We start from the raw sequence: 22,870 nt of genomic DNA on the forward strand, positions 1-22,870 counted from the left end.
AGTTGATCAGATAATTGTAGGCTAAATTTTTTGTTAACACTCGAGTTGCTGCAAGGCTTATCATCCCTTCAACAAGGCAAAGATATTTCCCACCACCTTATTGGGTCCGATTCATTGTGCTCTTGAAGACCATTCTATCTAATAGATGTGATACTCTAGATAAAGTTGACATTTCGTAAATGAAATCATTGTCAATGTATAGACCCATAGATGCTGCTGGGCTTTAAATTAAGTCCACAAGAAAACATTGATGTCATGGCAAAGAAAGGAAAAACAAAACAAAAAACAGGAGAGCAGGACAGTACCAAGTACCAATGATGTCTCCTAGTCCTAGACAATCTTAATGCCATTTGGAAGAGTGCTTAGATGAACTCCAAACCTTTCCCGGCAGAGACAGTAGAGGCCACCGAACTATAGGTAACCTTTCAGCTAGCAGCATGACTGTCTTTAATGCGGTTTTCTTGCATTTCAGACTCTGTTGCCATGCTTCAAGAGTGGATATACTGAACTTCACAGGGTCCGTCCATCCATGCTTGCTGCAATGAGTACATGTAGGAACTGGATTTTCTGCCAGTATTATGTTACGCAGGATTTATATACGCCAAATCCTAGAATACATAGCAATGATGAGTACTTTATTTTGGAACAAATCAGATATGTGAAGGCTAAGTAGGTGATCTTTGTAAAACTTGATAAGTCATCAAATTGGCAATGTCCATATAGCTAACCAAGGGGATAGAGATTATTGATGGATTTTTTTTGCCATATAAATTAGGACTGAACTTGTCATTTATGGGAATTGAGAATATAGGATGTGTGATGGATATCCCTATAAATGTTGGCAGCCTATAGATGTGACCAACTAATAAGTCCATTTTCAAATTTCGAACACAATATCCATTAACTCAAGAATTCAGTTCTGGATCTGCTTGAACCATAGAGACTAAGTATGACAGGCACATTACTTCAATAATGGCTATGAGCTTTAGTAGCATCTGATATAATTAAATATATTATAATTACCTCTGCTTCATGGGCCGTCTAGCATTATAAACTGAAATCCATTGAGTCGCTGGGCTCCCTAATCTAACATTCTTTTTAGGTTGTTCATCTTCTTCTAGATCTGCAAGCAATCTTCCATGTTTCTGTCCAACCTATAGCACGTAAACAAATAAAGATAAGCACAGAGAAATCTAACTATATATGAAGAGAGGGCATCCTTTTTTAATCTGAATTTAATTATATTACAGTCTAAAAGCATGCTGCTACAATGGATGGTAAATTCTGTTTACTGTGGGTTTATTTTTTTTCTTCGGAGACAACATCCATGTGATTGATCCTTTTTTAAATCTGAATTTAATTATATTACAATCTAAAAGCATGTTGATACAATAGATGATGTGCTAGTGATTGATCCTTTTTGAAACTGAGTTTAATTATATTACAGCCTAAAATCATGCTGCTACAGTGGATACTAAACAAATTCTAAAGAATACCCACAGTTCTAGGAATATGTTTCTATTTACCTTCAATCTGCAAGATAAAGCCTAAAACATGCTGCGGCAATGGATCCTAAATAGCTAAGAAAAAAATTGAAGGCAGTCCATGAGTTGTCCTTATATTCAGTTATTTATGCTTTGCCTCTAGCAACTCTAGCACACCATGATTTCAGGTTATGAAAACAAGTTATAAATTTCAAGGTATAAATACTTTGTTTGTTTCATCAAGTAGCAAAAAGGACAAGCCTGCACGTGCATACTTAGGAAAACAAAGGCAACAATCAGAGGCGGATCTACAGTGGGGGCAACGTGGGCCATGGCCCCACCTCAAATTTTAAAATATTCATAATACCATATAGGATTAGAGGGAGCAGGAGTCTTAGGAGGCAGCTCACGGGAGGTCTTCCGTCCAGCCACTGAGCCACCCGTCCAGCTGCCACGGCCCACGACCCATTTGCTGTTCACCCAGGAGGCAGCTCTCAAGACTCAGGAGGTCTTCCATGACTTCGTCGACCGCCGTCCGAGTCCCCACATCCCACCGCGCCACCGCCAGACTGCCCCATAGGCCACAGGTAAGCCCCCTCCCCTGCCCCTTCTTCTTTCTCTCGCGTTCACGCTGTGCTCTATGCCTCGGCGGCTCGGCCCGTCGGCGGTCGGTCGTTGTCCCGCTGTCCCGCGTGGCTGCTACTGCTACTCCGCAGTCTCTGCTAGCACCGGCGCGGCGACCTGGCAACTGGCGTCCTGTACTCCTGTAGCACCAAAGGACCAAAGCAGAGTTAACAACTGATTCACGCAAGATGTTCGACGAAATGCACTAGCCCATAGAATTTCAGTTAACAACTGGTCAACTGTTGTGTGTTATCAAATAATGTTTCTATAATTTTTCAGAGCAAATGAGAAGGTTTTTCCAGCCACTTTCAAGAGGCTCTGACACTAGTGCTAATAATAGTGTGAATAACACACCAACTGTTAGAGGGGCGTTCAATCCGGATGACATAGTTGCAGATCTCGCTTTAAGGAGGCAAATTTATGAATATGATAAAGATGTCCAAGACCAAGTGAGAAGGGCATATGTTCTGAATGGTCCATGCCAACCAAAGGGTTTAAATTTCCCTCGTAGACAGTATGGACAAAGTTCAAGGCCTTTTAAAGAATAATGGTATGACAAGTATGATTGGTTGGAGTATAGTGAATCAAAAGATGCAGTGTATTGCTTTTATTGCTTTCTTTTTAAGCGAGCAGTGAAGGGTGATAAACTTGTTCGACTTGGTACTCTATATGATAAAGATTTTTCAGTTATTGAATGTGCAATGTTAAGAGAGCAACTTCAGACATACATTGTCCACGTGCGAAGGCATGCTGCTTTTGGTACTTGTGAAGATATTGCATCTCTATCTATGAAGATGGTTGAAACTGAAAAGCATCTTGTGTTCCCTTTGGTTTTCAAGCTAATTGAGTTGGCCTTGTTATTACCCGTCTCAACAGCAAGTGTTGAGAGAATATTTTTGGCAATGAACATCATTAAGAGAGAATTGCGTAACAAAATTGAAGATGATTGGATGAATGATTTGATGGTTTGATATACGGAGAAAGATATATTCAAATCCCTTGATGATGAGACTATTACTAGAAGATTCCAGCGTCTTAAAACTAGAAGAATGCAATTGCCTCGAGTCACAACTACAAGATGGACAACTTAGTGGTATATTCACTGCACTATTTTCATCAATGTACTTTTCTTGTATTTATGTTCATTTAATATACATCCTTTCTAACTGTAGATTGGATTTTTGTTGGTGATTTTGGTGCCACACTGCAGATTAAAAGTGAAATTTCGGTATGCATGTTATTATGAAACATTTCTAGTATTATTACTTAGCCTCCATGTTGTCATCATAAAACTAGTTTTATCTTGTGAGTTGTGATCTAGTATAGTGATTAGCTTTTATAATGTCGCCCCACCTATAATTTTATCCTATGTCCGCCACTGACAACAATATTGTAAGCAAAACATTTGATTGATTTTACAGCTGAGTTAAACCTTGTATAAATGTCACTGGTATAAGGAATACAACCATGAAAACGATAGAACACATAAGTGTGACTATGTGCCGAATCTAGAGTTGCTTGTAGGGTAACCAAAGATTAGACCAATATATGTCATCAGGCTCAGGAGCTAAAGTAGTACTCAGCTGGAGGTATTTGTATGAGAAAAATAATTGATTGAGCAGTAAAATTCTAACCTTTCGTCACTACACATACCTGCAAGCGAGCGATTTGTGTTTTACCTCGCGGATGGAGCAATCCATTTCCATCAACCATGAGCAACTGCAGCAGGCAAGAATGGCAAAAACTGATTTACCGCTGGCAGTGGCCAGGATTGTCACCCACGTTCGATTCCTAGTCCAGGCGATCCCTTCTTTAGATGAATTTGAATCTGAATCTGATAAATAATCTGCACAGGTTAACAGCGAGCCTAAGTTAGAGTCACCAGGAGATACAACGGTTCCAAATTCGGATCTTACTGAACCACGTGATGGAGAGCTGAATAAATCCCCCCCTCCCATGGCAAAGGTGAAGCTGTGTGTAGTGAGCTTGACGAGAGGAAAATGAACCAGAGCGAACAGAGCGAGGTGCGAGGCGAAACACAAGAGGCCCATGAAGCAAGCAGCAACAGACCTCGACGCCGCCGTCGGCACGGTGACGCTGGAGGAGGTGTCGCTGGGTAAAAACTTTACCTTGGCTTTGGCTCCCCTGATGCGCCTCGCGGCGCGGTCGTATGCGCGCGTGGCGGCCTCGGCGGTGGGGTAGGTGCCGAGCCAGACGCGAACGTCCTTCACGGGGTCGCGGATCTCCGCCACCCACTTGCCCCACGGCCGCTGCCGGATGCCGCGGTACTGGTTCTTGCGGCGCCCAGGCTTCGCCTTCGCGCACGGCGCTGCATGGGAACAGTCGGCAGCACGACGTTACAATCAACGGCTCCTGTGCTTGCGACAACGGATTGAGCTCGGGGCGGCGCGCGGGGGATTGAGCTCGGAGCGCGCGGCGGAGTATGCGGCGGTCATGGCGCGACGGATGGGATTGCGACGGGGGGACTCGGGATTGTTGGTAGCCGCGGCGAACGGATTGCGTCGCCCCCCTCCAAATCCTGCCGCGAATCGCGCCGTGGCTAGGAATCCGGAGGTCGGGCGAGCGGGGTTAGCGGGCGGTTGGCGGCGGCGAGGATTCCGGAGGTCGGGCGGGCGGGTGCGGTCTACACACCGACCTTAATAGTTAGTATAGATATAGATATAGATACAGATAGGCCATTTGTTAGACAAGAAGCGGGAATCAGGAACAGTTGTGCATGTGACGCACGACATACGACACAGGAAATTGGTGTTTTAATACAGCAGATAGATTAATACAGTAGATTAAATTATAAAAACTGTTATGTGCACACGGGGCCACTCAAACGCATTTCATGTAACCGAAGGGCCCATCTCGACCGTGACGATCGAATCAACGGTGCGTGCCTACGGCGCGTGGCATCGTGTGACTTGGGCAACTGACACTCCTCCCCGCGACGCCGCGCCGCCTGCCCGGCTGCCATCCGAATCCCATGTCGTCGCTGCTCCTCCTCCAGGCCCTGGCTCCAGCCATGACCGTCCCCCGCCACCATTTCCTCATCTCCCCTCTCCGCCTCGCCTCTGCAGCCACAGTTCCGTTCGCTCGACGCTTCTCCAACGCCGCTTCCAGCAACAAGCCGGAGCCACTCCTCTCGGAACCGGTGAACCCTTCTCCCAGCCCCAGCGTTGCCTAGTTATTTGTACCGATCTTTTGTGGACAGTTCCAGTAGTGGAGTGAGGACTGTTCCTGTAGCGTGGACTTGTGGTTCCATCAAAATGGCTACGATGTTTTGCTCGTATATATCAAACTAAAACTGTTTCTAGCTTAATGTGCGGTTGGTTTAGGTTTGCCAAAGTTAGAACTTAGGGCTATCAAGACTCGTCTCATGTGAGTCTTAGGATGTTATGCAATTATTATGTGAAGTGAAGCATGTTCGCTGACAATTATTATAGATGCAGGGGCGGAGCCAGAGTATTGAGCCACCAGGGTCACACGTCTAGTATAATGATTTTTTGTTTGCTTAGAAGAGTGATTTGATATTTTTACAGCTGATTTATAGTGGAATTTGGAAAGGTTGTCGAGGTCAGCTGACTGACAAATACATGTAGCTCTGCCCCTGATTAGATTTTCTTCATAATGTTTATGAGATTGTTTTCTTCAAGTGGTATCAAATAGAAAAAAAGAAGACTGGAAAGGAATTGTCTTGTTTGTGCACTGAAGCATTTATCCTTGGTTAGAGCTGGAACATATTAGGAGATGTTTCCCTTTTTCTAGCCTTATGGGTTGATGAGTGTGGTAGATTTATGACAAGGGCCTGTATGAGGGCTCTGGCATGCTGCTATAAATCAATTCTCAGAATTGGATTTACTGGTTTATGAAATTTTCAGGATAAAATAAGAGGCCAAGTGCTACTCATTGCTAGACATTGCCCGCTTCAGAGATAAAAACATGATTACATGATTTGTTTTTTTTATTGTTGAGCGTTTGTTCCTTGACGCTTTCAGACATTTTATTTTAATATGCAGGATCTGGAGTCAGGTCTGTATCTTGTGTCAACGCCAATTGGGAACCTTGAAGATATCACCTTAAGGTATATTTGCTTCACCTATTAGCTATTTTCTTTAACCTCACACCTTAGCTCATAACCATTTTGCACATGAAAAAGTTCCGAGTACTTGTGCTTATGCCTTGAAATCACTTTAGAACATGGAATATTTCCTGGTAAGTGGTAATCACTAGTAACCGGTATGTCATGCAGTCAGCCAAGTTATAAGGGGGTTTCTGTTGATAAAATCAAAAGCAAACATATCAGATACAAAAGAGGAGGTAGAATATTTAAGTTTCTTAGTTTTCATTATACACCCAAAAAAACATTTATAAAAGCCTGAGAGTCTAACCCTTGTTCATTATAACAAATAAAGGGAGTAACAGCATCAGCAGGTTGCAGAAAGTGCCCTGATACAGTTAACCCATATACCAGCATCAGCAGGTTGCACCACACCCTCGACGTCCATCGCAATGACGAAATTGTTCTGACAAGTCTCCTGACCCAAGGCCAAATGGATGCGAGTACGAGAGCGCCTGTTGGGGTCGCCCCTGACGAAGGCCAACTCCAGAGGAAGAAAGAGACGAGGGTCCGCCGAAAAGTTGGCCATGAGCGGAAGCGACGGAGGGAGGGGAGAGACATTGTAAAGGATAGTACAAGGACTCGATGTCCCCAGGCGAAGCAAGAAGGAAGAAGGTGGGGTTTTCTCCGCAACAATGAGTGAAGAGTTGCCAGCGTCGGAAACGAGAAGGTCATATGAACCGGCATAATCCATGGGCCCAGAGCGGGGAGAGCAAAAAACTGACGGAGAACTCTCAGAGTGGGTAGCCAAACTGTCACCAGCGTCAGAGTACCAAAAGGCTTGGTGAAGTGCAGGCTTGGTGTCGTGGTGAGGGTTGTCTCACCGAGTCATCAAGACACGGGTTCGAAGCAGCCTTTTCTCATTTGCGAGGGGAAGGCTTGCCTTTGTTTATCCCTTCCCCAAACCTCATTCATGTGGGAGCCGCTGGCATTGACTGCCCTTTTATTGCAATCAGCTATAGTCCTTCTTTCTAGCCTCTTCTACTTCACAAAGAATTTAATTTTCGTGAAACATACCTTTTATGCTGATATTGTGTATTGACCTCCGTTTACTCCCACTGCAAAATTTACCAGTGGCTTGCCAGTTTTAATCGGGAGCTGCATACTATATATTAAAGTCATTGTGCTCTTACATCATTTTCTGAAATATATTCCTGCATTAAGCTTGGATGATTCTTCCTTCAGGGCACTGCGTGTCCTAAAATGTGCTAATGTGATACTATCTGAAGACACAAGGCATTCAGGAAAGCTACTTCAGCATTACAACATCAAGACACCTCTTGTGAGTCAGTTATGTAGTTGCACCATATTGTAGAATATGAGAATTTCAATTTAATACTTAACTATAAGCTTACAGCTTAGCTTCCATAAGTTCAACGAACGGGAGAGAGAGCCCACTATCTTAAGGAGGCTTCATGAAGGTGAAGCAGTTGCACTGATAAGTGATGCTGGGACGCCAGGTATTAGTGACCCTGGCATGGAACTGGTAAGTTGATTAACCTAATTTTAAGTCTGCAAACCTCATCGCGTACATGTGATTATTTATTAGAGAACATCTCTGGCTGCTATCCTTCATATCACGTGAAGGGGCCAGCAGTTGTCATCTCATAGTCACTTTACCCTGATACAAAACATTGTTACTAGTGAACAGCACCAACTTCTTGTTTTAAGTCTAATGCTTCTCCTAATTTAAACATGTCAGACATTAAGCATGTTCTACTGTTTTTTCACAGGCTAGACTATGTGCAACTGAGAAAATCCCTGTCATTCCCATTCCTGGGCCATCTGCTGCAATTGCTGCTCTTTCTGCATCGGGTTTGCCATCAAATGAATTCACATTTGGTAAATAATGCTGATACTGTACTCATTTTATTTTTCAGTTGTAAGGAACTATTGGGGTCAGTTCATATTTTCAATTTTAGTTGGGTTTTTACCAAAGCATGCTCGGTCAAGAAGAGATAGGCTTGAGATATCTGCTCGTGAAGCTGCTACACAAATATTCTATGTTCCTCCCCATGGCATTCAGCAGTTTCTTGTTGATGCTGCTTCATCTTTTGGCGATTCCAGGTAACAGATACTAAGTCACCTCTGCATGCCATTACATGATTTAGAGATCCTGTTGTATGAAAATCATAGCAGTGCATTTCTTTTCGTTTATGTATAATGTGTTATTTTGTGTTACAATCACTAATTGCTGTATGGATATATTATTACAAAAAAAATATTATGATTCTGGAGTTCATTTGTCCAAGCCTTCTAAGACATGTTGAATTGCTTGTTTTTCTTTGTATGTTGATACACAGGCATTGTGTGGTCGCAAGGGAGATAACAAAAATACATGAAGAGGTAGTCTCCAAGCTTTTTTATTTTGTAATTGTTCTTCCCTTTTCCATGATTCCATCACAATATTAACTGTTCATTACACAATCTTCAAAAAAGTACTTCAGTTGGTAGTCAAAACAGATGCTATATCCCAGTCCACTGTACAAAGGTATGATCATTTACAGTGCTGTGGTATCATGAGATATTTTGAACCTACAGCCAACTGATCAGATGTACTTCGCCTACTTCGTACTGTGATTAAAAATGAAAACAAGACCATGTCCATTCACATATTTTTGGCCGTTGGACTCAATTATTTGTATTTCATATGAAGTTCTGAACGCTGAGCTGTGAGCTCTTTGCATCTACACCCTTATTGCAAACATAGATCACATTCATCCCATTCTTTGTAAATTTATGATTTATATTTGCTTGCCATGTAGTTTTGATCTTACTTTACATTTTGCAGTTTTGGCGTGGAACTTTAGGTGAAGCAAATGAAGCTTTTGCAACTCGACAACCAAAGGGAGAAATAACAGTGCTCATAGAGGGGAAGTTAATTTCAGATGACGAAATTCCATCAGAGGATTTCCTTGAGCATGAACTAAGAGAATTGACGGCAAAGGGATATACTCTTTCTGCGGTACACATGCAACTCAATTCATTGCTACAGTATAAGTTTCAACTGCTGATAGCGTTCCTCTAAACTACTGTGCCTTTTAATTATAGGCGGTGAAATTGGTCACTGAAGCCACATCAGCAAAGAAGAAAGATGTTTATGCACTCGCATTGAGGTTGTTTGGAAAATAAGTAAAATGGAATTTTTGGTCGCATCTGGTAATTAAACTTATTTCTATGTACTGGCATATTTTCCATTTGACTCTGTAGATACCATGAATCACATTGGGAAGGTGTTATTTCTCTGTATATTCTCTTTTGCCTCTGGATCATTTACCATATGTTGTGCATTTTGTGAATTTAAGTATCAACTAGTCTTGGATAAACTTGTTCCCATTGTTTCATTCTCAGGGAAAACATATGCACAACACACTTTAAGCTATTTTGGTGTTCCCAAACTTTATTTACATTAGGAAAAAGTCCAAATTACTCCTCACCTATGGACAATGTCCATATTGATAGAATGAAGTCTTGTGGCCTTTGTGGGGATCCATCTTCTTGCTGCAGTTAGAGGACAACATCTTTGCATGTTTAGCTGCAGTTTGACTGTTTTAGAGGACAACATAGGACAACATCTCTGCGTGTTTAGCATATCTAGGAGCATCTTATTATATGCTCGGCAGTCCCTTGAGCTATAAATATGTAATTCCAACCCTTAGATGGGTATGCTATTGTGTATTCTGTGAGAAATAAACAAGAAAAATTGTTCCGACTCATAGTGTCGTCTTCTCGATGAGAATAAGAGTTTCGTTACTTACAATTGATATCAGAGCCAAGTTATCTTGCAGCCTAAACATCTCTTGCTCGTATCGGTCGTGAGCCTCTCCCTATCCTCAGCCGACATCGGGAGCACCAACTGTTTCTACACATCCCTCCTCTCTTGCACAGACGAGCAACGTTTTGTCTGAGACAACTTCTTCCCCATGCAGTAGCCCCTCACTAGCGCACCATGTCCGAAGGCCAGTCTCATCGCTCGACCGCTTCGAGTGTGCGGTACCGGCAGGAGGCCGTGGTCGCTACAGTAGAGGAACGCGAGTGAGCAGCGGCAACGACAGCGACAACGGAGGGCAGTAAGGCTGGCTACAATGGAACTAGTAGTAGCGAGGGCGGAAGTAGAAGCAGCGACGACGACGGATGCTGCACGTGTGGTGGCACTAGCGTCAGCAGCTCTGCTTCTGTCGACGGCAACACCAACGACGAACTCAGGCTGGCGAGGGAGGCAACTCGAGAGGAGGCGGCGCAATGGGCAACTGCACATCCCCATGTGCATGGTGGCGACAGCCCAGTCAGGCGCATACATGTCGACGACGCTCCGGGTGGTGGCGCGCGCGATTGCAACCTAGACAGGCACAGACGCACCGACGTCACTCTGGGCGCCCCCCCCCCCCCCCCCCCGCGGCGACAGCCCAGACAGGCGCGGATGTGCTAGCGGTGCTCCCAACGATGGCGGCTAGGTCGACGGAGATCACAACCTTTATATGTGGTGCGACTCTCCCTCCTAGGATCGGTACCACAGTCACCGCAGGGTCCAGGCCGTTGTCAGGAACATCGGTCCCGGGGGTGGATGGCATACCCTCACCAAGACTATGTCGAGTGGGCCGCAGTGATGAGGGTACGACTCCAGGTTCGCCACATGTGGGAAGCAGTTTGGTACGACGACGTCGACTACTACAAGGATCGTCGGCCGCTGGATGCTCTCATTATTGCAGTCCCGCCCGAGATGTATTTTTCGCTTTCCCAAAAGTAGACTACCAAGGAGGCCTGGGACGCCATTGCTGCGACCCACATTGGCAACGACCGTGCCCGCAAGACCACACTGCAGACACTTCACAAGGAGTGGGAGAACCTGACCTTCAAGCCAGGTGAGGGCGTTGATGACTTTGCTCTCCGCCTCAACACTCTGTTGCAGAAGATGGTGCAATTCGGCGACGACACCTACGATGAGGAGAGAGCTGTTGAGAAGCTCTTCTGTTGCATCCTCTAGAAGTACAAGCAGATTGCTCGCTCAATTGAGTCTCTGCTAGACCTCTCCACGATGACGATAAAAGAGGCGATAGGTCGCCTTAAGGTCATTGACGGTGACGAACCACATGCTCTCTCTAGGCCTATCACCATCGATGGGAAAGCTACATCTCACTCGGGAGCAGTGGGAGGCCTGCTAAGGTGATAGGAAGAAGGGAAATTCTTCTTCCTCGACAGGCGGTCGCAAATGTGGCAACGTGCAAGGTACGTGAAGGCGCCCAGGCCGAGGCATGAGCACGAGTGCTAAGGGTGGTGCCCGTGGAGGCGCCCAAGGCGTTGTCGCTGGAAACCAGAAGACACTACGAGATGACACCTGCCACAACTGCCCATCTCTGCAGATAAGAAATAGTGTTATACAAGATCACAGTAGAGCTGTTCGGAAATCTTTTTTCTATTGCCATCTTGTTGCGATTTCGCCACATTGCCCAAACTGGCCAGAAAGCAGAAAAAGATTGAAAGTAGGGTCTTTATACAACTGAATGACAGCCCTGTCATCAAACACCTCCTCCATCGACCTGAGTAGGGTAATACAGCCAAAGGCCATTTTCATGTTGTCCCAAACACATCTCGACAGGATGCACTGGAAAAATATGGTCAATCGATTCGTTATTCCGACATAAAGCGTGTAGAAGAGTGAACTGTTGTATTGCATAGAGAAGGGGTACAATATATAGAGACTCAACCCTAACCCTAATGGGCCGGCACCCCAATAGTGGTGCCGACCCACACACACTCACACACACACACAATTTAACATCTCCCCGCAGTCGCAACGGGGGCACCACACACGATGAGACTGGAGTAGAGGCCGAAGGTAGGAGCCGACGGGTTGAAATCCCCCCGCAGGCGCAGCGTCGTGATGGTGCGAATGTTGCGGCTGGAGTAGAGACCGGTGTGTGCTCCAAGAAGACAATAGCCCCTAGATGCCGAGGTAGCTGAAGTCGAGGTGGTCGCGGTCGGGAGACACGCAGCAGAAGCCTGATCTTCGGGAGGGGTCGACGTTCGAGCGTCAACGATCGACAGGGCGACACAACAAAAGGGCACCGGCAGACCGACTTTCCTTCTTCGATCGTCCGGGCATCAAGGAGCCCCGCCAGGGAGGCCGACAGCAGCACACGCGTCTGCGCCGGTCATGGTGTCCGCGCCCGCGATAGAATAGAAGGGGAAACGACAGATCCGGCCGGGAAGGCCACGACAACGACGAATCCAGCCAAAGGGACGGCAGATCGAGTCGGAAAGGTCGCAACAACGTGGATCCGGCCGGGAAGGTCGCGGCAGCGACGAATCCAACGAAGGATTTGAAGGGGTGGGCGGCGGGGCGGGTCCAGCCGGGCAGGGGCCTACGCCGGACCTGGCAAGGGGTGTTGACGGCGCCAGCGATGAGAGAAGCATGAAGGGGAGGCACTGCTGGGTGACAACGCAGTCAAAGGCGCCCGGTCGGCGCGGCCATCGGCGTAGTCCGAGGGCAGCCCGCCTCTGTCAGCGGATCAGGGCGGCCAGTGTTGGGGAAGGGAGCAAGGCCACCTGGAGCGACTGCATGCTGGCCAGCGGCGGCGGCAGCGCGCCGAACAGCGACCGGTTGGCGCGGACGCTGAGCTGCTGCAAGCGCGAGGACAAGAGGTTGGACGCTGGAGGCACGGTGGTTGGTGCCCAGCCGCGCGCGTTGGCCGCAGCGGCGGCGGCCGCTGTGGGCGCGGGGGGACTAGCCGTGCACGCGGCGGCGTCGCTGGACGTGTAGGGGCCGGTGACGTCGGCGCCAGAGAGGAAGGGGAAGGCCACGACGACGGCAGGGGAGGGCGTGCTGGCGCCCATGGGCGCGGCGGGACGCGCAGCCAGGGCAGCAGCGGCGTTCGCGGCCTGCTCGGCAGAGACATCCGCCTCTAGAGCCGCGACGACGTGGTGGGGAAGGGAGAGGGCGCCGGAACCAGGGAGGTACGGCCGTGGGGGAGCGCAGCCGGCGGTGGTTGGGCGTGCGTCCGCGCGCCGTGGCGGCGGCATCCACGGGAGGACCCGCCTCGGGGGTGGGCCACGCAAGGGAGGCCGGTTGGCGGCATGCCGCATGGAGGGAGCGCGCGGATCCGGTGGGGCTGGGGCAGCGGATCCCATGGCTGCGCCCGTGGCGACAGCGCCGGCGAAGGGGGGGGGGGGGGTCGCGCCCGTGCTCCAGCGGGGAGGGGAGGGGCGGGCGCGCCGGCGGCAGACGCGGTCGGCGAGCGCGGATCTGGGCCGCGCCGGATGGGGGCACAGGGGAGGCGGCGACTGTGAGAAGGAGGCCGCTGGCTGGGAAGTCCGCGCCCGCGCCCTGAGCGGAGCCGGGGAAGGGGGACCCGGCCGCACCGCCGTGCGCCGGCGGGGAGGGGCGGCTACGCTCCGAGCAGAGGAGGGTGCTCGGCTGGGGGAGCTCCGGCGCTGGATGGGGAAGAGAGGTGGGGCTGGCGGCTGCTGGGTGGAAGGGCCACCTCGGGAGGGATGGATGAGCCTCCCGGGGCGGCGGCGCGGAAGCAGGTGGCTGTGGGGGTGGGCAGGGAGGAGGTGGTTGTGGGGGTGGGAGGAGAAACCCTAACCCTAATCCTCTGATACCATGTAGAATAATGAAAATGGCTTGATGTATTGATAATAGATGTGTACAATATATAGAGAGACTCAACCCTAACCCTAATGGGCCGGCAGCCCAACAGTGGTGCCGGCCCACATACACTCACACACACAGTCTAACAAAGCGCATAAGGCATTTCCCTTCCATCCTTTTTTTCCAGCACCATAGCTGCTTGAACTTTCCTATTACAAAGTTGGCACATAAAAACTTTGATTTTTAAAGGCACCCTGTACTTCCAGATTTTTTAATATACTTTTTTATACCCCCATCAGTTCTAAATCTGTACAAGGATTTCTTGGTAAACTGGTGAGACTTATCTAAGACCCAGGTAACTAGATCCCCCCCTTGAGAAAGAGAACACTCATGCAGCTCCAGTTGAAGTTCCTCCCACGGCCTAACTTCTAAACGAGTGAGAGGTCTAAAAAATCCAAATTCTTGCCCCCTCTTCCCAACAAACAAAGACACGAGCATCCTTGTTCGAGCAAATATAAAAAATCTAGGGTATTTAGTTCTCATTGGGATATCTCCCAACCATGTGTCCTTCCAAAAAAGGGTACCCTCCCCATTAATTACTTTGTTCACTGCTCCCCATTAGAACAGATGTTTCACATTGTGTGGTCCTTTCCAGAACTAGGGCCCCCTTTGTTTTTGGAGAGGAAGAAGTTTTTTTCGGGGATATACTTGGCTTTAAGAATTTTGTACGACATATATTCAGACCCTTGAGTTATCTTCCAAATTCATTTGACCAACAAACATTCATTCATAAGCATAATATCAATAATTCCGAGACCACCTTGGTCTTTTGGTCTGGACACCATGCCCCATTTTGCCATGTGGTATCTTCTATTTCCATCAGCTCCCTGCCGAAAAAATTGGCCCTGATCGAACTCATTTTCTGGTGTAATTCCTTAGGCAGGAGGTACAACCCCATGGTATAAATGTATATGCTACTAAGGCAGGAATTGGTCAAAATAAGTCTCCCACCAGTCGACATGTGTTTACCCTTCCATGGGTCTAGCTGTCTTTCCATCTTATCCAACAAGTGGCCAAACGAAGATGAGTATAAGTGACTATCAGAAATAGGAATTCCCAGATATTTCATAGGAATGGATCCCATAGTACAGTTGAGCATATTGGCCATCCTTTCTTTTTCTTGTTGGCACACCCCAAGACATACACCTCACTTTTGTGAAATTTATTTTTAGGCCCAACATCCATTCAAAGCAATACATGATTGATTTTAGGTTAAGAATGGACCTATCAGACCCATCAATCATAATCACTGTATCATCAGCATATTGGATGTGTGAGATACCCCCAGGTATTAAGTCCCCTAACACCCCAGAGATGTGCCCTTTTTCAGTTCCTGTGTCTAACAGATTGCTTAAGGCATCAGTTACCAAGTTGAACAAAAAGGGGATAAAGGGCCCCCCTGCCTCAAAGCCCTATATGTTTTGAAGAACTTCTTTCTCCATTCACATTCACACAAGCCTTGCCATTTCTTACTGTCTTCATCACTATATTAATCCACTTTTCGAGGATTTTTTTTGTACTCATAACTTCCTCTAGAAACTCCCATCTAACTTTATCATAGCCTTTCTCGAAATTGATTTTCATAATCAATCTTTTTTCTTTGTTTTCAGCTCATGCATAACCTCATGCAGTACAACCACCCCCTCAAGTATGTTTCTATCCTTGATGAAACCAGTTTGGCTACCCCCGATAGCCACCTTGGCCACAGAGGACAATCTATTTACGAGAACTTTAGTGAAGATTTTGAAATCGACATTAAGAAGACATATGGGTCGATATTGCTTTATCGTACTGACATCCTTAGTCTTAGGGATAAGTGTAATAATCCCGAAGTTCAACCTCTGAATATCTAACTCCCCATCGTGCACGTCCTTAAACATCCTGATAAAATCTTCTCTAATCAGATTCCAGATTTTTTTGAAAAATACTGATCCAAAACCATTCAGACCAAGTGCAGAATCATCAAGCATACTGTCAATAGCTTGCTTAATCTCCTCTTCTTCAAAAGGTTTAGACAGGATATCCATATCCTCATTATTAAGCTTGGTCGATTATCCCAAAAGTTGTCACTCAACTTCATGTGACAGTTGCATTCGGCCCAAACAGACTTTTGTAAAAACCCACAATATGGGACATCAGCTCCTTCTGCTATTGCCACCCTAAGTTTTTCCTCGGCTTTGAAGGCATCTATTTGATCATATTGGTCAAGCACAATACCTAAATTTTTCATGACAAGAGCTAGGTTTTCATTTTTTTCTTGATTCAGAACAGTAAACGGGTTCGTGATTGTGGTACCTTGTGGAGCGTCCTTCTCTTGAGCTCTTTTAGTAGCTTTCTCCAGAATAGAAATGCCATCTCTAGGAATTCTAGAACTTGCCCTCATCACGGGGTATTTCCTTTTGCTTTTTTTCTTCTTCAGTTTCTTACTTGCAGCAATGTTCCACCTTTGCTCCACATCTCCCATCGAAAAATCACTATCCCAATCAGTTAGACTCTCCAGACCATCTTCATCCACTCCCTTATCAAAACTGACCTCTGTAACCTCACTTTGCTGCCCCAAGGAGCCTCGATTCTTATCTGTTCCTGCAGCGATCTTCAGCCCTCCCTTGTTTTTAAGTTGTTTACTTAACATCAACCCATCTTTTATGCCCTGTTGGTTCCCCTCCCGGACCATTCTGGATTCCATTCCCACATTGTGATCAGGGGGCTCACCCTCTAAAGTTTTTTTAATCTTTTCAAAAATCATAGAGCCATCATCTGGAATTTTACACACTTCCTCCAGGTCGACCACTTCAGACAGTTGACTGTCCAGCAAAATCTGCACATTAGCGAACTTATCCTGTGAGATAATTTATTCATTCACCCCATCCACGCGAACCTGATCCTGCCGAGGCTCTTCGACCACTTTCTGAAGCATTGAAATCTTGTGATCAATAGAAAATAGTCCTACCTTTGGGTGAAATCTAGCAATAGGGAGATTTGGTATAGAACCTTCCAAGTCCAAACCCAAACTCTCGATGTTTTCCATGTCCTCTTGAGACTCACCATGACTTGAGTCATGTTTCATTTCAGCCTCCTTCCCTTTCCTGTCAAATCTTCCTCCTCCCTTCCTTTCTTCCTTTCTTCTAGAATTTCCTCTGTCCCTTGAAGAGTCCTTATCATCAGAGTTTCCAGCAGCTGATGAGCCTGCTAAAACTGACCCTTGCTGTTGGGGCCCTTCAGCAGTGAACTTCAGCTCATACCCTACATTGTTAAAGAAGACCTCCACAAAGCCTTTAACACTAGAAGGGTTACGACATTCTACTTTGACTCTCACTGGGCCATCTTTAATCAAACTCACCTCATCAACAGACAACAGCAATGGGTTTACCAACCAAACTAGCAACTTCTTTGACTATGCTTTAATCCCTAGCTCTATTCGGATGATCGGAAATTTTCACCCAGACATTTTCCAACATAGCCGATGACTTTGGATTCACGTTAGTTTTTGATATCTTCACTCTGAATCTATAGATGGGCATTTATAAGCTACTCAGTTTGGCAAAAGTTTCCAAGGAGATCTTGTCAGGAAATGTGGCAATGAAGTCAAAATTGTCCATCTTTCTAACCTCGAAGTCCCATTTGTCTTGGACCAAATTCTGAAGCCCTCCCTCACCACCTGAGCGTAAGATCTTTTCAACAGAGGGGAGATCTCTGCACTGGAGACGATCCTGACAAGGTGCCATAGCCGCCGTATTTCGTCAGGCGTAGCAGGTATTTTCTTTCCACCATCTGTTCTGCACTTGGACACCCACATCCATGTGGTGCTAGCAGGCCTCCAGGAATGACCAAAAACTTGGGCTGAGGAAAAGCCTTTTTTTTCCCAGCCCAACATCCCCTTGGTCATCATCATCTTCCTCCCTAGAAGCATCCGCCATTAGTGGCCCCTCCGCCCCACCTGCCAGAAGGCCATCAGAAGTTTGTGAGAACTGGAGTCCTTCAGTGAACACACCGAAAACAAATCGCTCACCAGTGGTTCCCGTGGCAGAGATGAGCTCAACGCTTCGCGTGGGCGCTGATGTCCTCCTCCTGCGTGCAGCGATGCCCTCTTCGACGGGATCCTCCGCCCCTCGACGAGTGAATCCCGTCGCCACTCGGGATGGGAATGGGAGAAGATTCAGACCGTTCTGCCTTGTCCCTTTGAATCTCTGGTGGGTGCTCGTCACCGGCGAATACCACGACAACGACGACGGCACTCGCCTCGTCCTCACCGCAAGGAGGACAAATTAGTAATATTAAGAGATTACTCTAATTATATGTTACACTTTTGTGTGAGCACATAATTTTTTAGAAGGATGTAACACCTTCAAGTATCTAACTTTGAGATATGTTGTTAAATTTTGTATTTTTATTACAACAATAGCTATTAGGTTTGTTTAGTGTTACCACATATCATAAAATTAATAAACCAATTGTTATGATTTGTATGTACCATACAAGGGTCCAAAGAGTTGGATGAACTCGCCCTTGATGGCATCAACTATATTTCTTGGATATCATTTGGCAAATTTAAAAGGAAGTAGCATAATTAAGTATAACATAGTTATTGATGGATTCCATGCAAAATATGTTGTATTATTTTGGGATTAAAACATAAGGTGATGGAGTCATAGGTATTGGCTACGTATTATTCATATGAATATTTCTGCCCAGAGACCATGCCCATTGTAGCGATTTATTCATCTGTCACTGAGAGATCTACATCATGTTTATCCAAACTTGATGATTATCTACATAGTGTTCTCCTAAAATTAATGTTTTGGGTTAGGTACACCTTCATGGCGATAACCCTTATTCATTATTAATTTTGGTTAGACACGGGTAGTAGAGTCTTAGACATTGGTTGCGGTAAATTCAGATATGAATGTATCATCCTAGAGACCATGTCTAAAATAGCTACTAAGATCTACTCTATGTCTGAGACAGAGAGATTATCTACGACGTGTCAACTATTAATAATAATGATATATTTGTGAAGTCGGTATTTATGTAAGGCTTCTTTTCTAATTATCCAAAACAATATGACAAGATATTGAATCCTAATTAATTTTGCATTTTGAATTCCGTAAAATATTGCCAATAATTTTAATTTACCAAAGGAATTAATTAAATCAATTGTTTATACCATGATTGGCATAATAGATATTAAGTTCGATAAACTCGCCTTATGGGCGTCATTATTCCCATGGGCAATTGATACTAACATAATTTTCATCATATGAACTTATGGAGGACTATATTGGAACTCTCCGTCAGTAGTTGCTTCCATTATGGATCAAATAAATTAGTATCTTTGCTATTGCTAAGATACTATACATATTCATAATTGTGGTTTTGGTTTATCTTTTTGCTTAACAACGTAGACCCATCAATTTCATATTTGATTCGAACCAAAAGTTCATACATGATGAAAGAAGAGCTACAGAAATAAGATGGAGTTTACTTCAATCTTACATATGAAGCTAGAGGTTATTTGTTTATCAGTAGATCTTATAGATCATGTAACAACAATTTTCTTTTACAATAAGAGAACCTCCGAATTTAGTGGTTGTCGAACCTACGATCTCGTAGCGACGCGTAGAATATTATTGTGTAATTTGTTTCCATATTTGGAGTAATGTTATTATATCCATTATTTACTTATTTGTATGTATTGCTACGAGTAGAAACGAGGACACGAGGAATCTGAAGCACAACTTTGGGGAAGATCACAAGTAAAAGGCAAGTTGTGTCCTTGATCACATTCTTTGACCTAATAATGTTCATGATTCTGTTAATCACCGTGGCATCGTTAGGTTAGCTTGATGGGACATAATCAGTTACCTAGTTTTGTTTATCTTACACCTTGCATACAAATAAATTATTAGTTAGTTTTGTTGTTGCTCTACCTGGTTTTTGGTTAATGATGCTTATAAATTATGGTCATGTTTCATGATGATATATTGCTGGATTATCTATATGGCGCATGATAAGTTTACAATGTTTAATTGGAACATGGAGCGCTAACACAAGACAATAGTGCTACCAAAGGGTGGAATGGAACATCCTTGGCCAATTAATTAGGAAAGTTAGTATGAGTTAATGCTTTTCCGAAAGGGGCAAGCGGGTGTGAGAAGCTGCTGATATAGGGAGGTTCTCGGATGATCATGCTGCGATGACTTTTTAGAAAGGGGATCTTGATAGTAGCTAGTGAGATCTTTTTTTCCTTCTCACCACCGCATTTAGAGCTAGTTTGAAAACTGAAATTCCTCTTAGATTTCTGAAGATTGAGTGAAAAGTTATTTTATTTTTCTCTCAATTTCCGAGAATCCTGAAAGTGATTTAAGTTTCTAAAACAGACTTTAGACGGAGATTTTGACAATCTTTTGGAGACGCTAAATCATTTAGGACACGTGGACCCTGAACTGTCCCTGGAGGAACCTCGTGAACTGCACCACCTTCTCCGTGTCCGGCAGGACGCGCTTGGCTGCAGGGTGCGCGGCGAAGCGCTGGCTCCACCCGTCCAGCAGCGGCGTCGCGGACGCGTCGATGAGTGAGAGGCCGTGGAGCCGTTCGCAGGCCCTGAGCGCCGGCAGGAAGCATCCGAGGGCCAGGTCCAGGAGGCCTGGCGCGGCGTCGCCACCGGAGAAGAAAGCCCTGCCGTTGCTGCGGTCCTTGAACGCCACCTCCAGGAGGCTCAGCGCGGCGCGGGTGTCTTCCACGGCCTGCGCGCGTGCTCCCGGGGTCGGCGCCAGGGAGACGGCATCCAGCGCCGGCCAAAACTGCAGAAAGGCACGGCAGTTTGTTGCACGTTACCTTGAAGAAAAGACACTTGCTGCCGTGCTCTGCTCGGTGCTCACCTTGTCGTCGATGAAGGCGGTCCAGAAGCGGTGCATGGCGCGCTCGTAGGGGTCGTCCGGCAGCAGCAGGCTGCTAGCCTCGGCGCCGCCGCTTCCACGCGCCACGTCCTCGATGCACTGGATGATGACTGCGGACTCGCATATGGCGCGGCCGTCGGGGAGGAGCAGCACGGGGATCTTCCCGTAGACGGGGTTGGCAGCGAGGAGTCTGTCGCTTTTCTTGGGCCCCAGCGGCTCGTCGAGGAGCTCGTACGCCACGCCGCGCAGATCCAGCGCCAGACGCGCCCGCGCCGTGAACGGGCTGACCTCCCCGCCTAGCACACGCATGGTCCCGGCCGTCATCGACGACGACGAGCTGCAGTCCGGCCGGCTGGCTGGTGTCGACGTGACTTCTGTTGGCATCTCTGCCTCAGCCCTCAGCTTGATGCGGCCGGCAATTTAAACGGGAGCCGGTAGTGGCGACTGGCGAGTCGTGTCATTGACCGGTCGGTGCTCGTGCGGCTTGGTGCGAGCTAACCGGTTCTGGTGCGTCCAAAATCGGCTCGCGCGCGGCGCGCGTGCTTGTAGCTGGACCTTACACGAGAGCAGAACAGCACGTGTTCGTAATAACATTGTTTATGTACGGCTACGATGATGCGCCCGTTCTTTTAGATACTATAGGCATTTTCTATCAAATCTTGAAAAGACATTCTTGGGAATATCTGCATCATGCAGTTGCACAATGTAAGTGCTTGCTTGGTGACTCCAGCAGACTTTGCCTGGCCAAGCATAATTATCACGCATCTCGAGGTATCTTGGTAGTTTCTCACCGGTTTTTATTAAAAAAAACAACTACTGGACTTCTCGTCCACCATAGCTCACGCCTCAACCGTCGTACCTTTCAAAACCACTTTTCAAAAATTTTTTTGGAAAACAAAGCACTAATTGTCAATCCAAGTCATGACTCATCCATATTCATGGACATGGACTATTCTAATAGGTTTTTAAACTCTACGCAGAGGTATACACTTTACCTACTAGTCATGTTTCTACTAGTCATGTTTCTGTAATCCACCGTCATGAGATATGAATGCCGAAACTCTCTCTTCCCTTGCACGACTTTACCTAGATGGTTATACCGAAAGGAACAAGGTTACCTCCATACCCAAACCAGGACAAACCATTCCCCCTCCTTGTCCTCTCGGTGCTCCCAGCCACCATAACCCTAGGGCACAGACCGTGCAAGTTCGGATCAAGCGACTGCCCATACAGTCTCGAGTGGTTGTACTTGATAAGAGTATAGGTAAGGAGTGATGACAAACTGATCCTTATGCGAGAGGGACAATCCTTCATGCTCACACCTAACCTGGCTGAGCTAACACCTTAAGGCCCTACCAGGGAGTCCCTGATATCCCACTCAAAGGTGATAAGGGTGATAATGAGGTGAAAGGGTGAGAGCTCGCGGAACTGGCTTCTGGCTCCCCCGTCTGGCATAGACTTGCAGAACTGGCTTTCACGAGGCGACACGAACGCTTCGATAACTATGTATCATGAACAAGCAAACATACAAACCAACAACTATATCAATAAATATTTAGTATAGTGGTCAAAATGACGATATATGGATGGGTAGAGTCTTAAGCAGAATCCGTGTCATGTGATGTTGTGATATTACTGGTGGTGGAGTGGAGGTGCTTACCAGGAGGGTGGAATGGAGGCGAAGCGACACTAGGCGTGTAGCCAGCAGAGCGGAATAACTGAGTGGGTGGGGGTTTGCCTTGGCTGAGGGTGTTGAGTGTGTGGAGAGGGAGAGGGTAATTGGGTGTTTTTATAACTGGGTACATGTGGTCTAGTACAGTAGAGTTCAATGTTTGTTAGAATAGTGGCGAATGAATTTTTTGACTCGTCCGAACAAGGAAATTATAGGCATAATATGGGACAAGTGTATTTTTGGAGTTTTCTGGAATATGAACCATGCTCAAGGGATGACGTGGTTGGATAGGGAATAATTTGATAAGAATTTAGAAACAAGAATTATTGGAATCTAAGTTTGGATGAAGGTGTTTTGGATTTTATAATCATAGGAATAAAAAGAAAAGGGGAAAGGAATAATATTCCAGAATTTGAA

General features: G+C 46.2%; 3 protein-coding genes and 1 non-coding gene across 5 annotated transcripts in view; 2 read left to right on the forward strand and 2 right to left on the reverse strand.

Annotated features, from left to right (window-relative positions):
- Positions 1–74, reverse strand: LOC111590728 (small nucleolar RNA Z155). Its single transcript, XR_004855768.1, has one exon. It is a non-coding gene; the product is annotated as a small nucleolar RNA Z155 (small nucleolar RNA).
- Positions 75–4,954: 4,880 nt separating this feature from the next.
- LOC100384600 (Tetrapyrrole (Corrin/Porphyrin) methylase) lies at positions 4,955–21,538 on the forward strand. Of its 2 annotated transcripts, XR_004850030.1 has the most exons (11): positions 4,955–5,268; positions 6,134–6,198; positions 7,420–7,516; positions 7,592–7,720; positions 7,968–8,076; positions 8,157–8,301; positions 8,538–8,580; positions 9,026–9,199; positions 9,286–9,393; positions 19,591–19,645; positions 20,312–21,538. XR_004850030.1 is itself a non-coding variant. In NM_001366870.1 (10 exons), exons 1-9 carry the CDS (start codon positions 5,101–5,103, stop codon positions 9,364–9,366), a joined length of 1,011 nt encoding a protein of 336 aa, NP_001353799.1. In that variant the 5' UTR covers positions 5,006–5,100; the 3' UTR covers positions 9,367–9,393; positions 19,591–19,799. The 2 variants fall into 2 exon arrangements, 1 of the variants encoding a protein (NP_001353799.1); NM_001366870.1 differs by lacking the exon at positions 20,312–21,538 and having other exon boundaries at positions 5,006–5,268; positions 19,591–19,799.
- Positions 19,591–22,870, forward strand: part of LOC100273716 (proteasome assembly chaperone 3) — a 33,439-nt gene continuing 30,159 nt past the window's right edge. The window contains exon 1 of the mRNA XM_035964284.1: positions 19,591–19,645. The gene's annotated coding sequence lies outside the window, so the exon portion shown is untranslated. The remainder of the gene's footprint in view (positions 19,646–22,870) is intronic.
- On the reverse strand, positions 19,958–21,252 carry LOC100502255 (bronze 2). Its single transcript, NM_001196732.1, has 2 exons — positions 20,764–21,252; positions 19,958–20,685 (listed from the first exon to the last, which is right to left on the reverse strand). The coding sequence occupies exons 1-2, from the start codon at positions 21,163–21,165 to the stop codon at positions 20,308–20,310; spliced, it is 780 nt and encodes a 259-aa protein (NP_001183661.1). The 5' UTR covers positions 21,166–21,252; the 3' UTR covers positions 19,958–20,307.

The sequence above is a fragment of the Zea mays genome, chromosome 1 (genome assembly GCF_902167145.1).
Source record: "Zea mays cultivar B73 chromosome 1, Zm-B73-REFERENCE-NAM-5.0, whole genome shotgun sequence".
NCBI classification, from domain to species: domain Eukaryota; kingdom Viridiplantae; phylum Streptophyta; class Magnoliopsida; order Poales; family Poaceae; genus Zea; species Zea mays.

Coding starts and splice junctions, on each gene's coding strand:
- LOC100502255 (NM_001196732.1), bottom strand. CDS start 21,165: ATGCCAACAGAAGTCACGTCGACACCAGCCAGCCGGCCGGACTGCAGC. Junction 20,686..20,763: donor CCGCCTTCATCGACGACAAG/GTGAGCACCGAG, acceptor GCCTTTCTGCAG/TTTTGGCCGGCGCTGGATGC.
- LOC100384600 (NM_001366870.1), top strand. CDS start 5,101: ATGTCGTCGCTGCTCCTCCTCCAGGCCCTGGCTCCAGCCATGACCGTC. Junction 8,077..8,156: donor ATCAAATGAATTCACATTTG/GTAAATAATGCT, acceptor TTTCAATTTTAG/TTGGGTTTTTACCAAAGCAT. Junction 8,302..8,537: donor TCATCTTTTGGCGATTCCAG/GTAACAGATACT, acceptor GTTGATACACAG/GCATTGTGTGGTCGCAAGGG.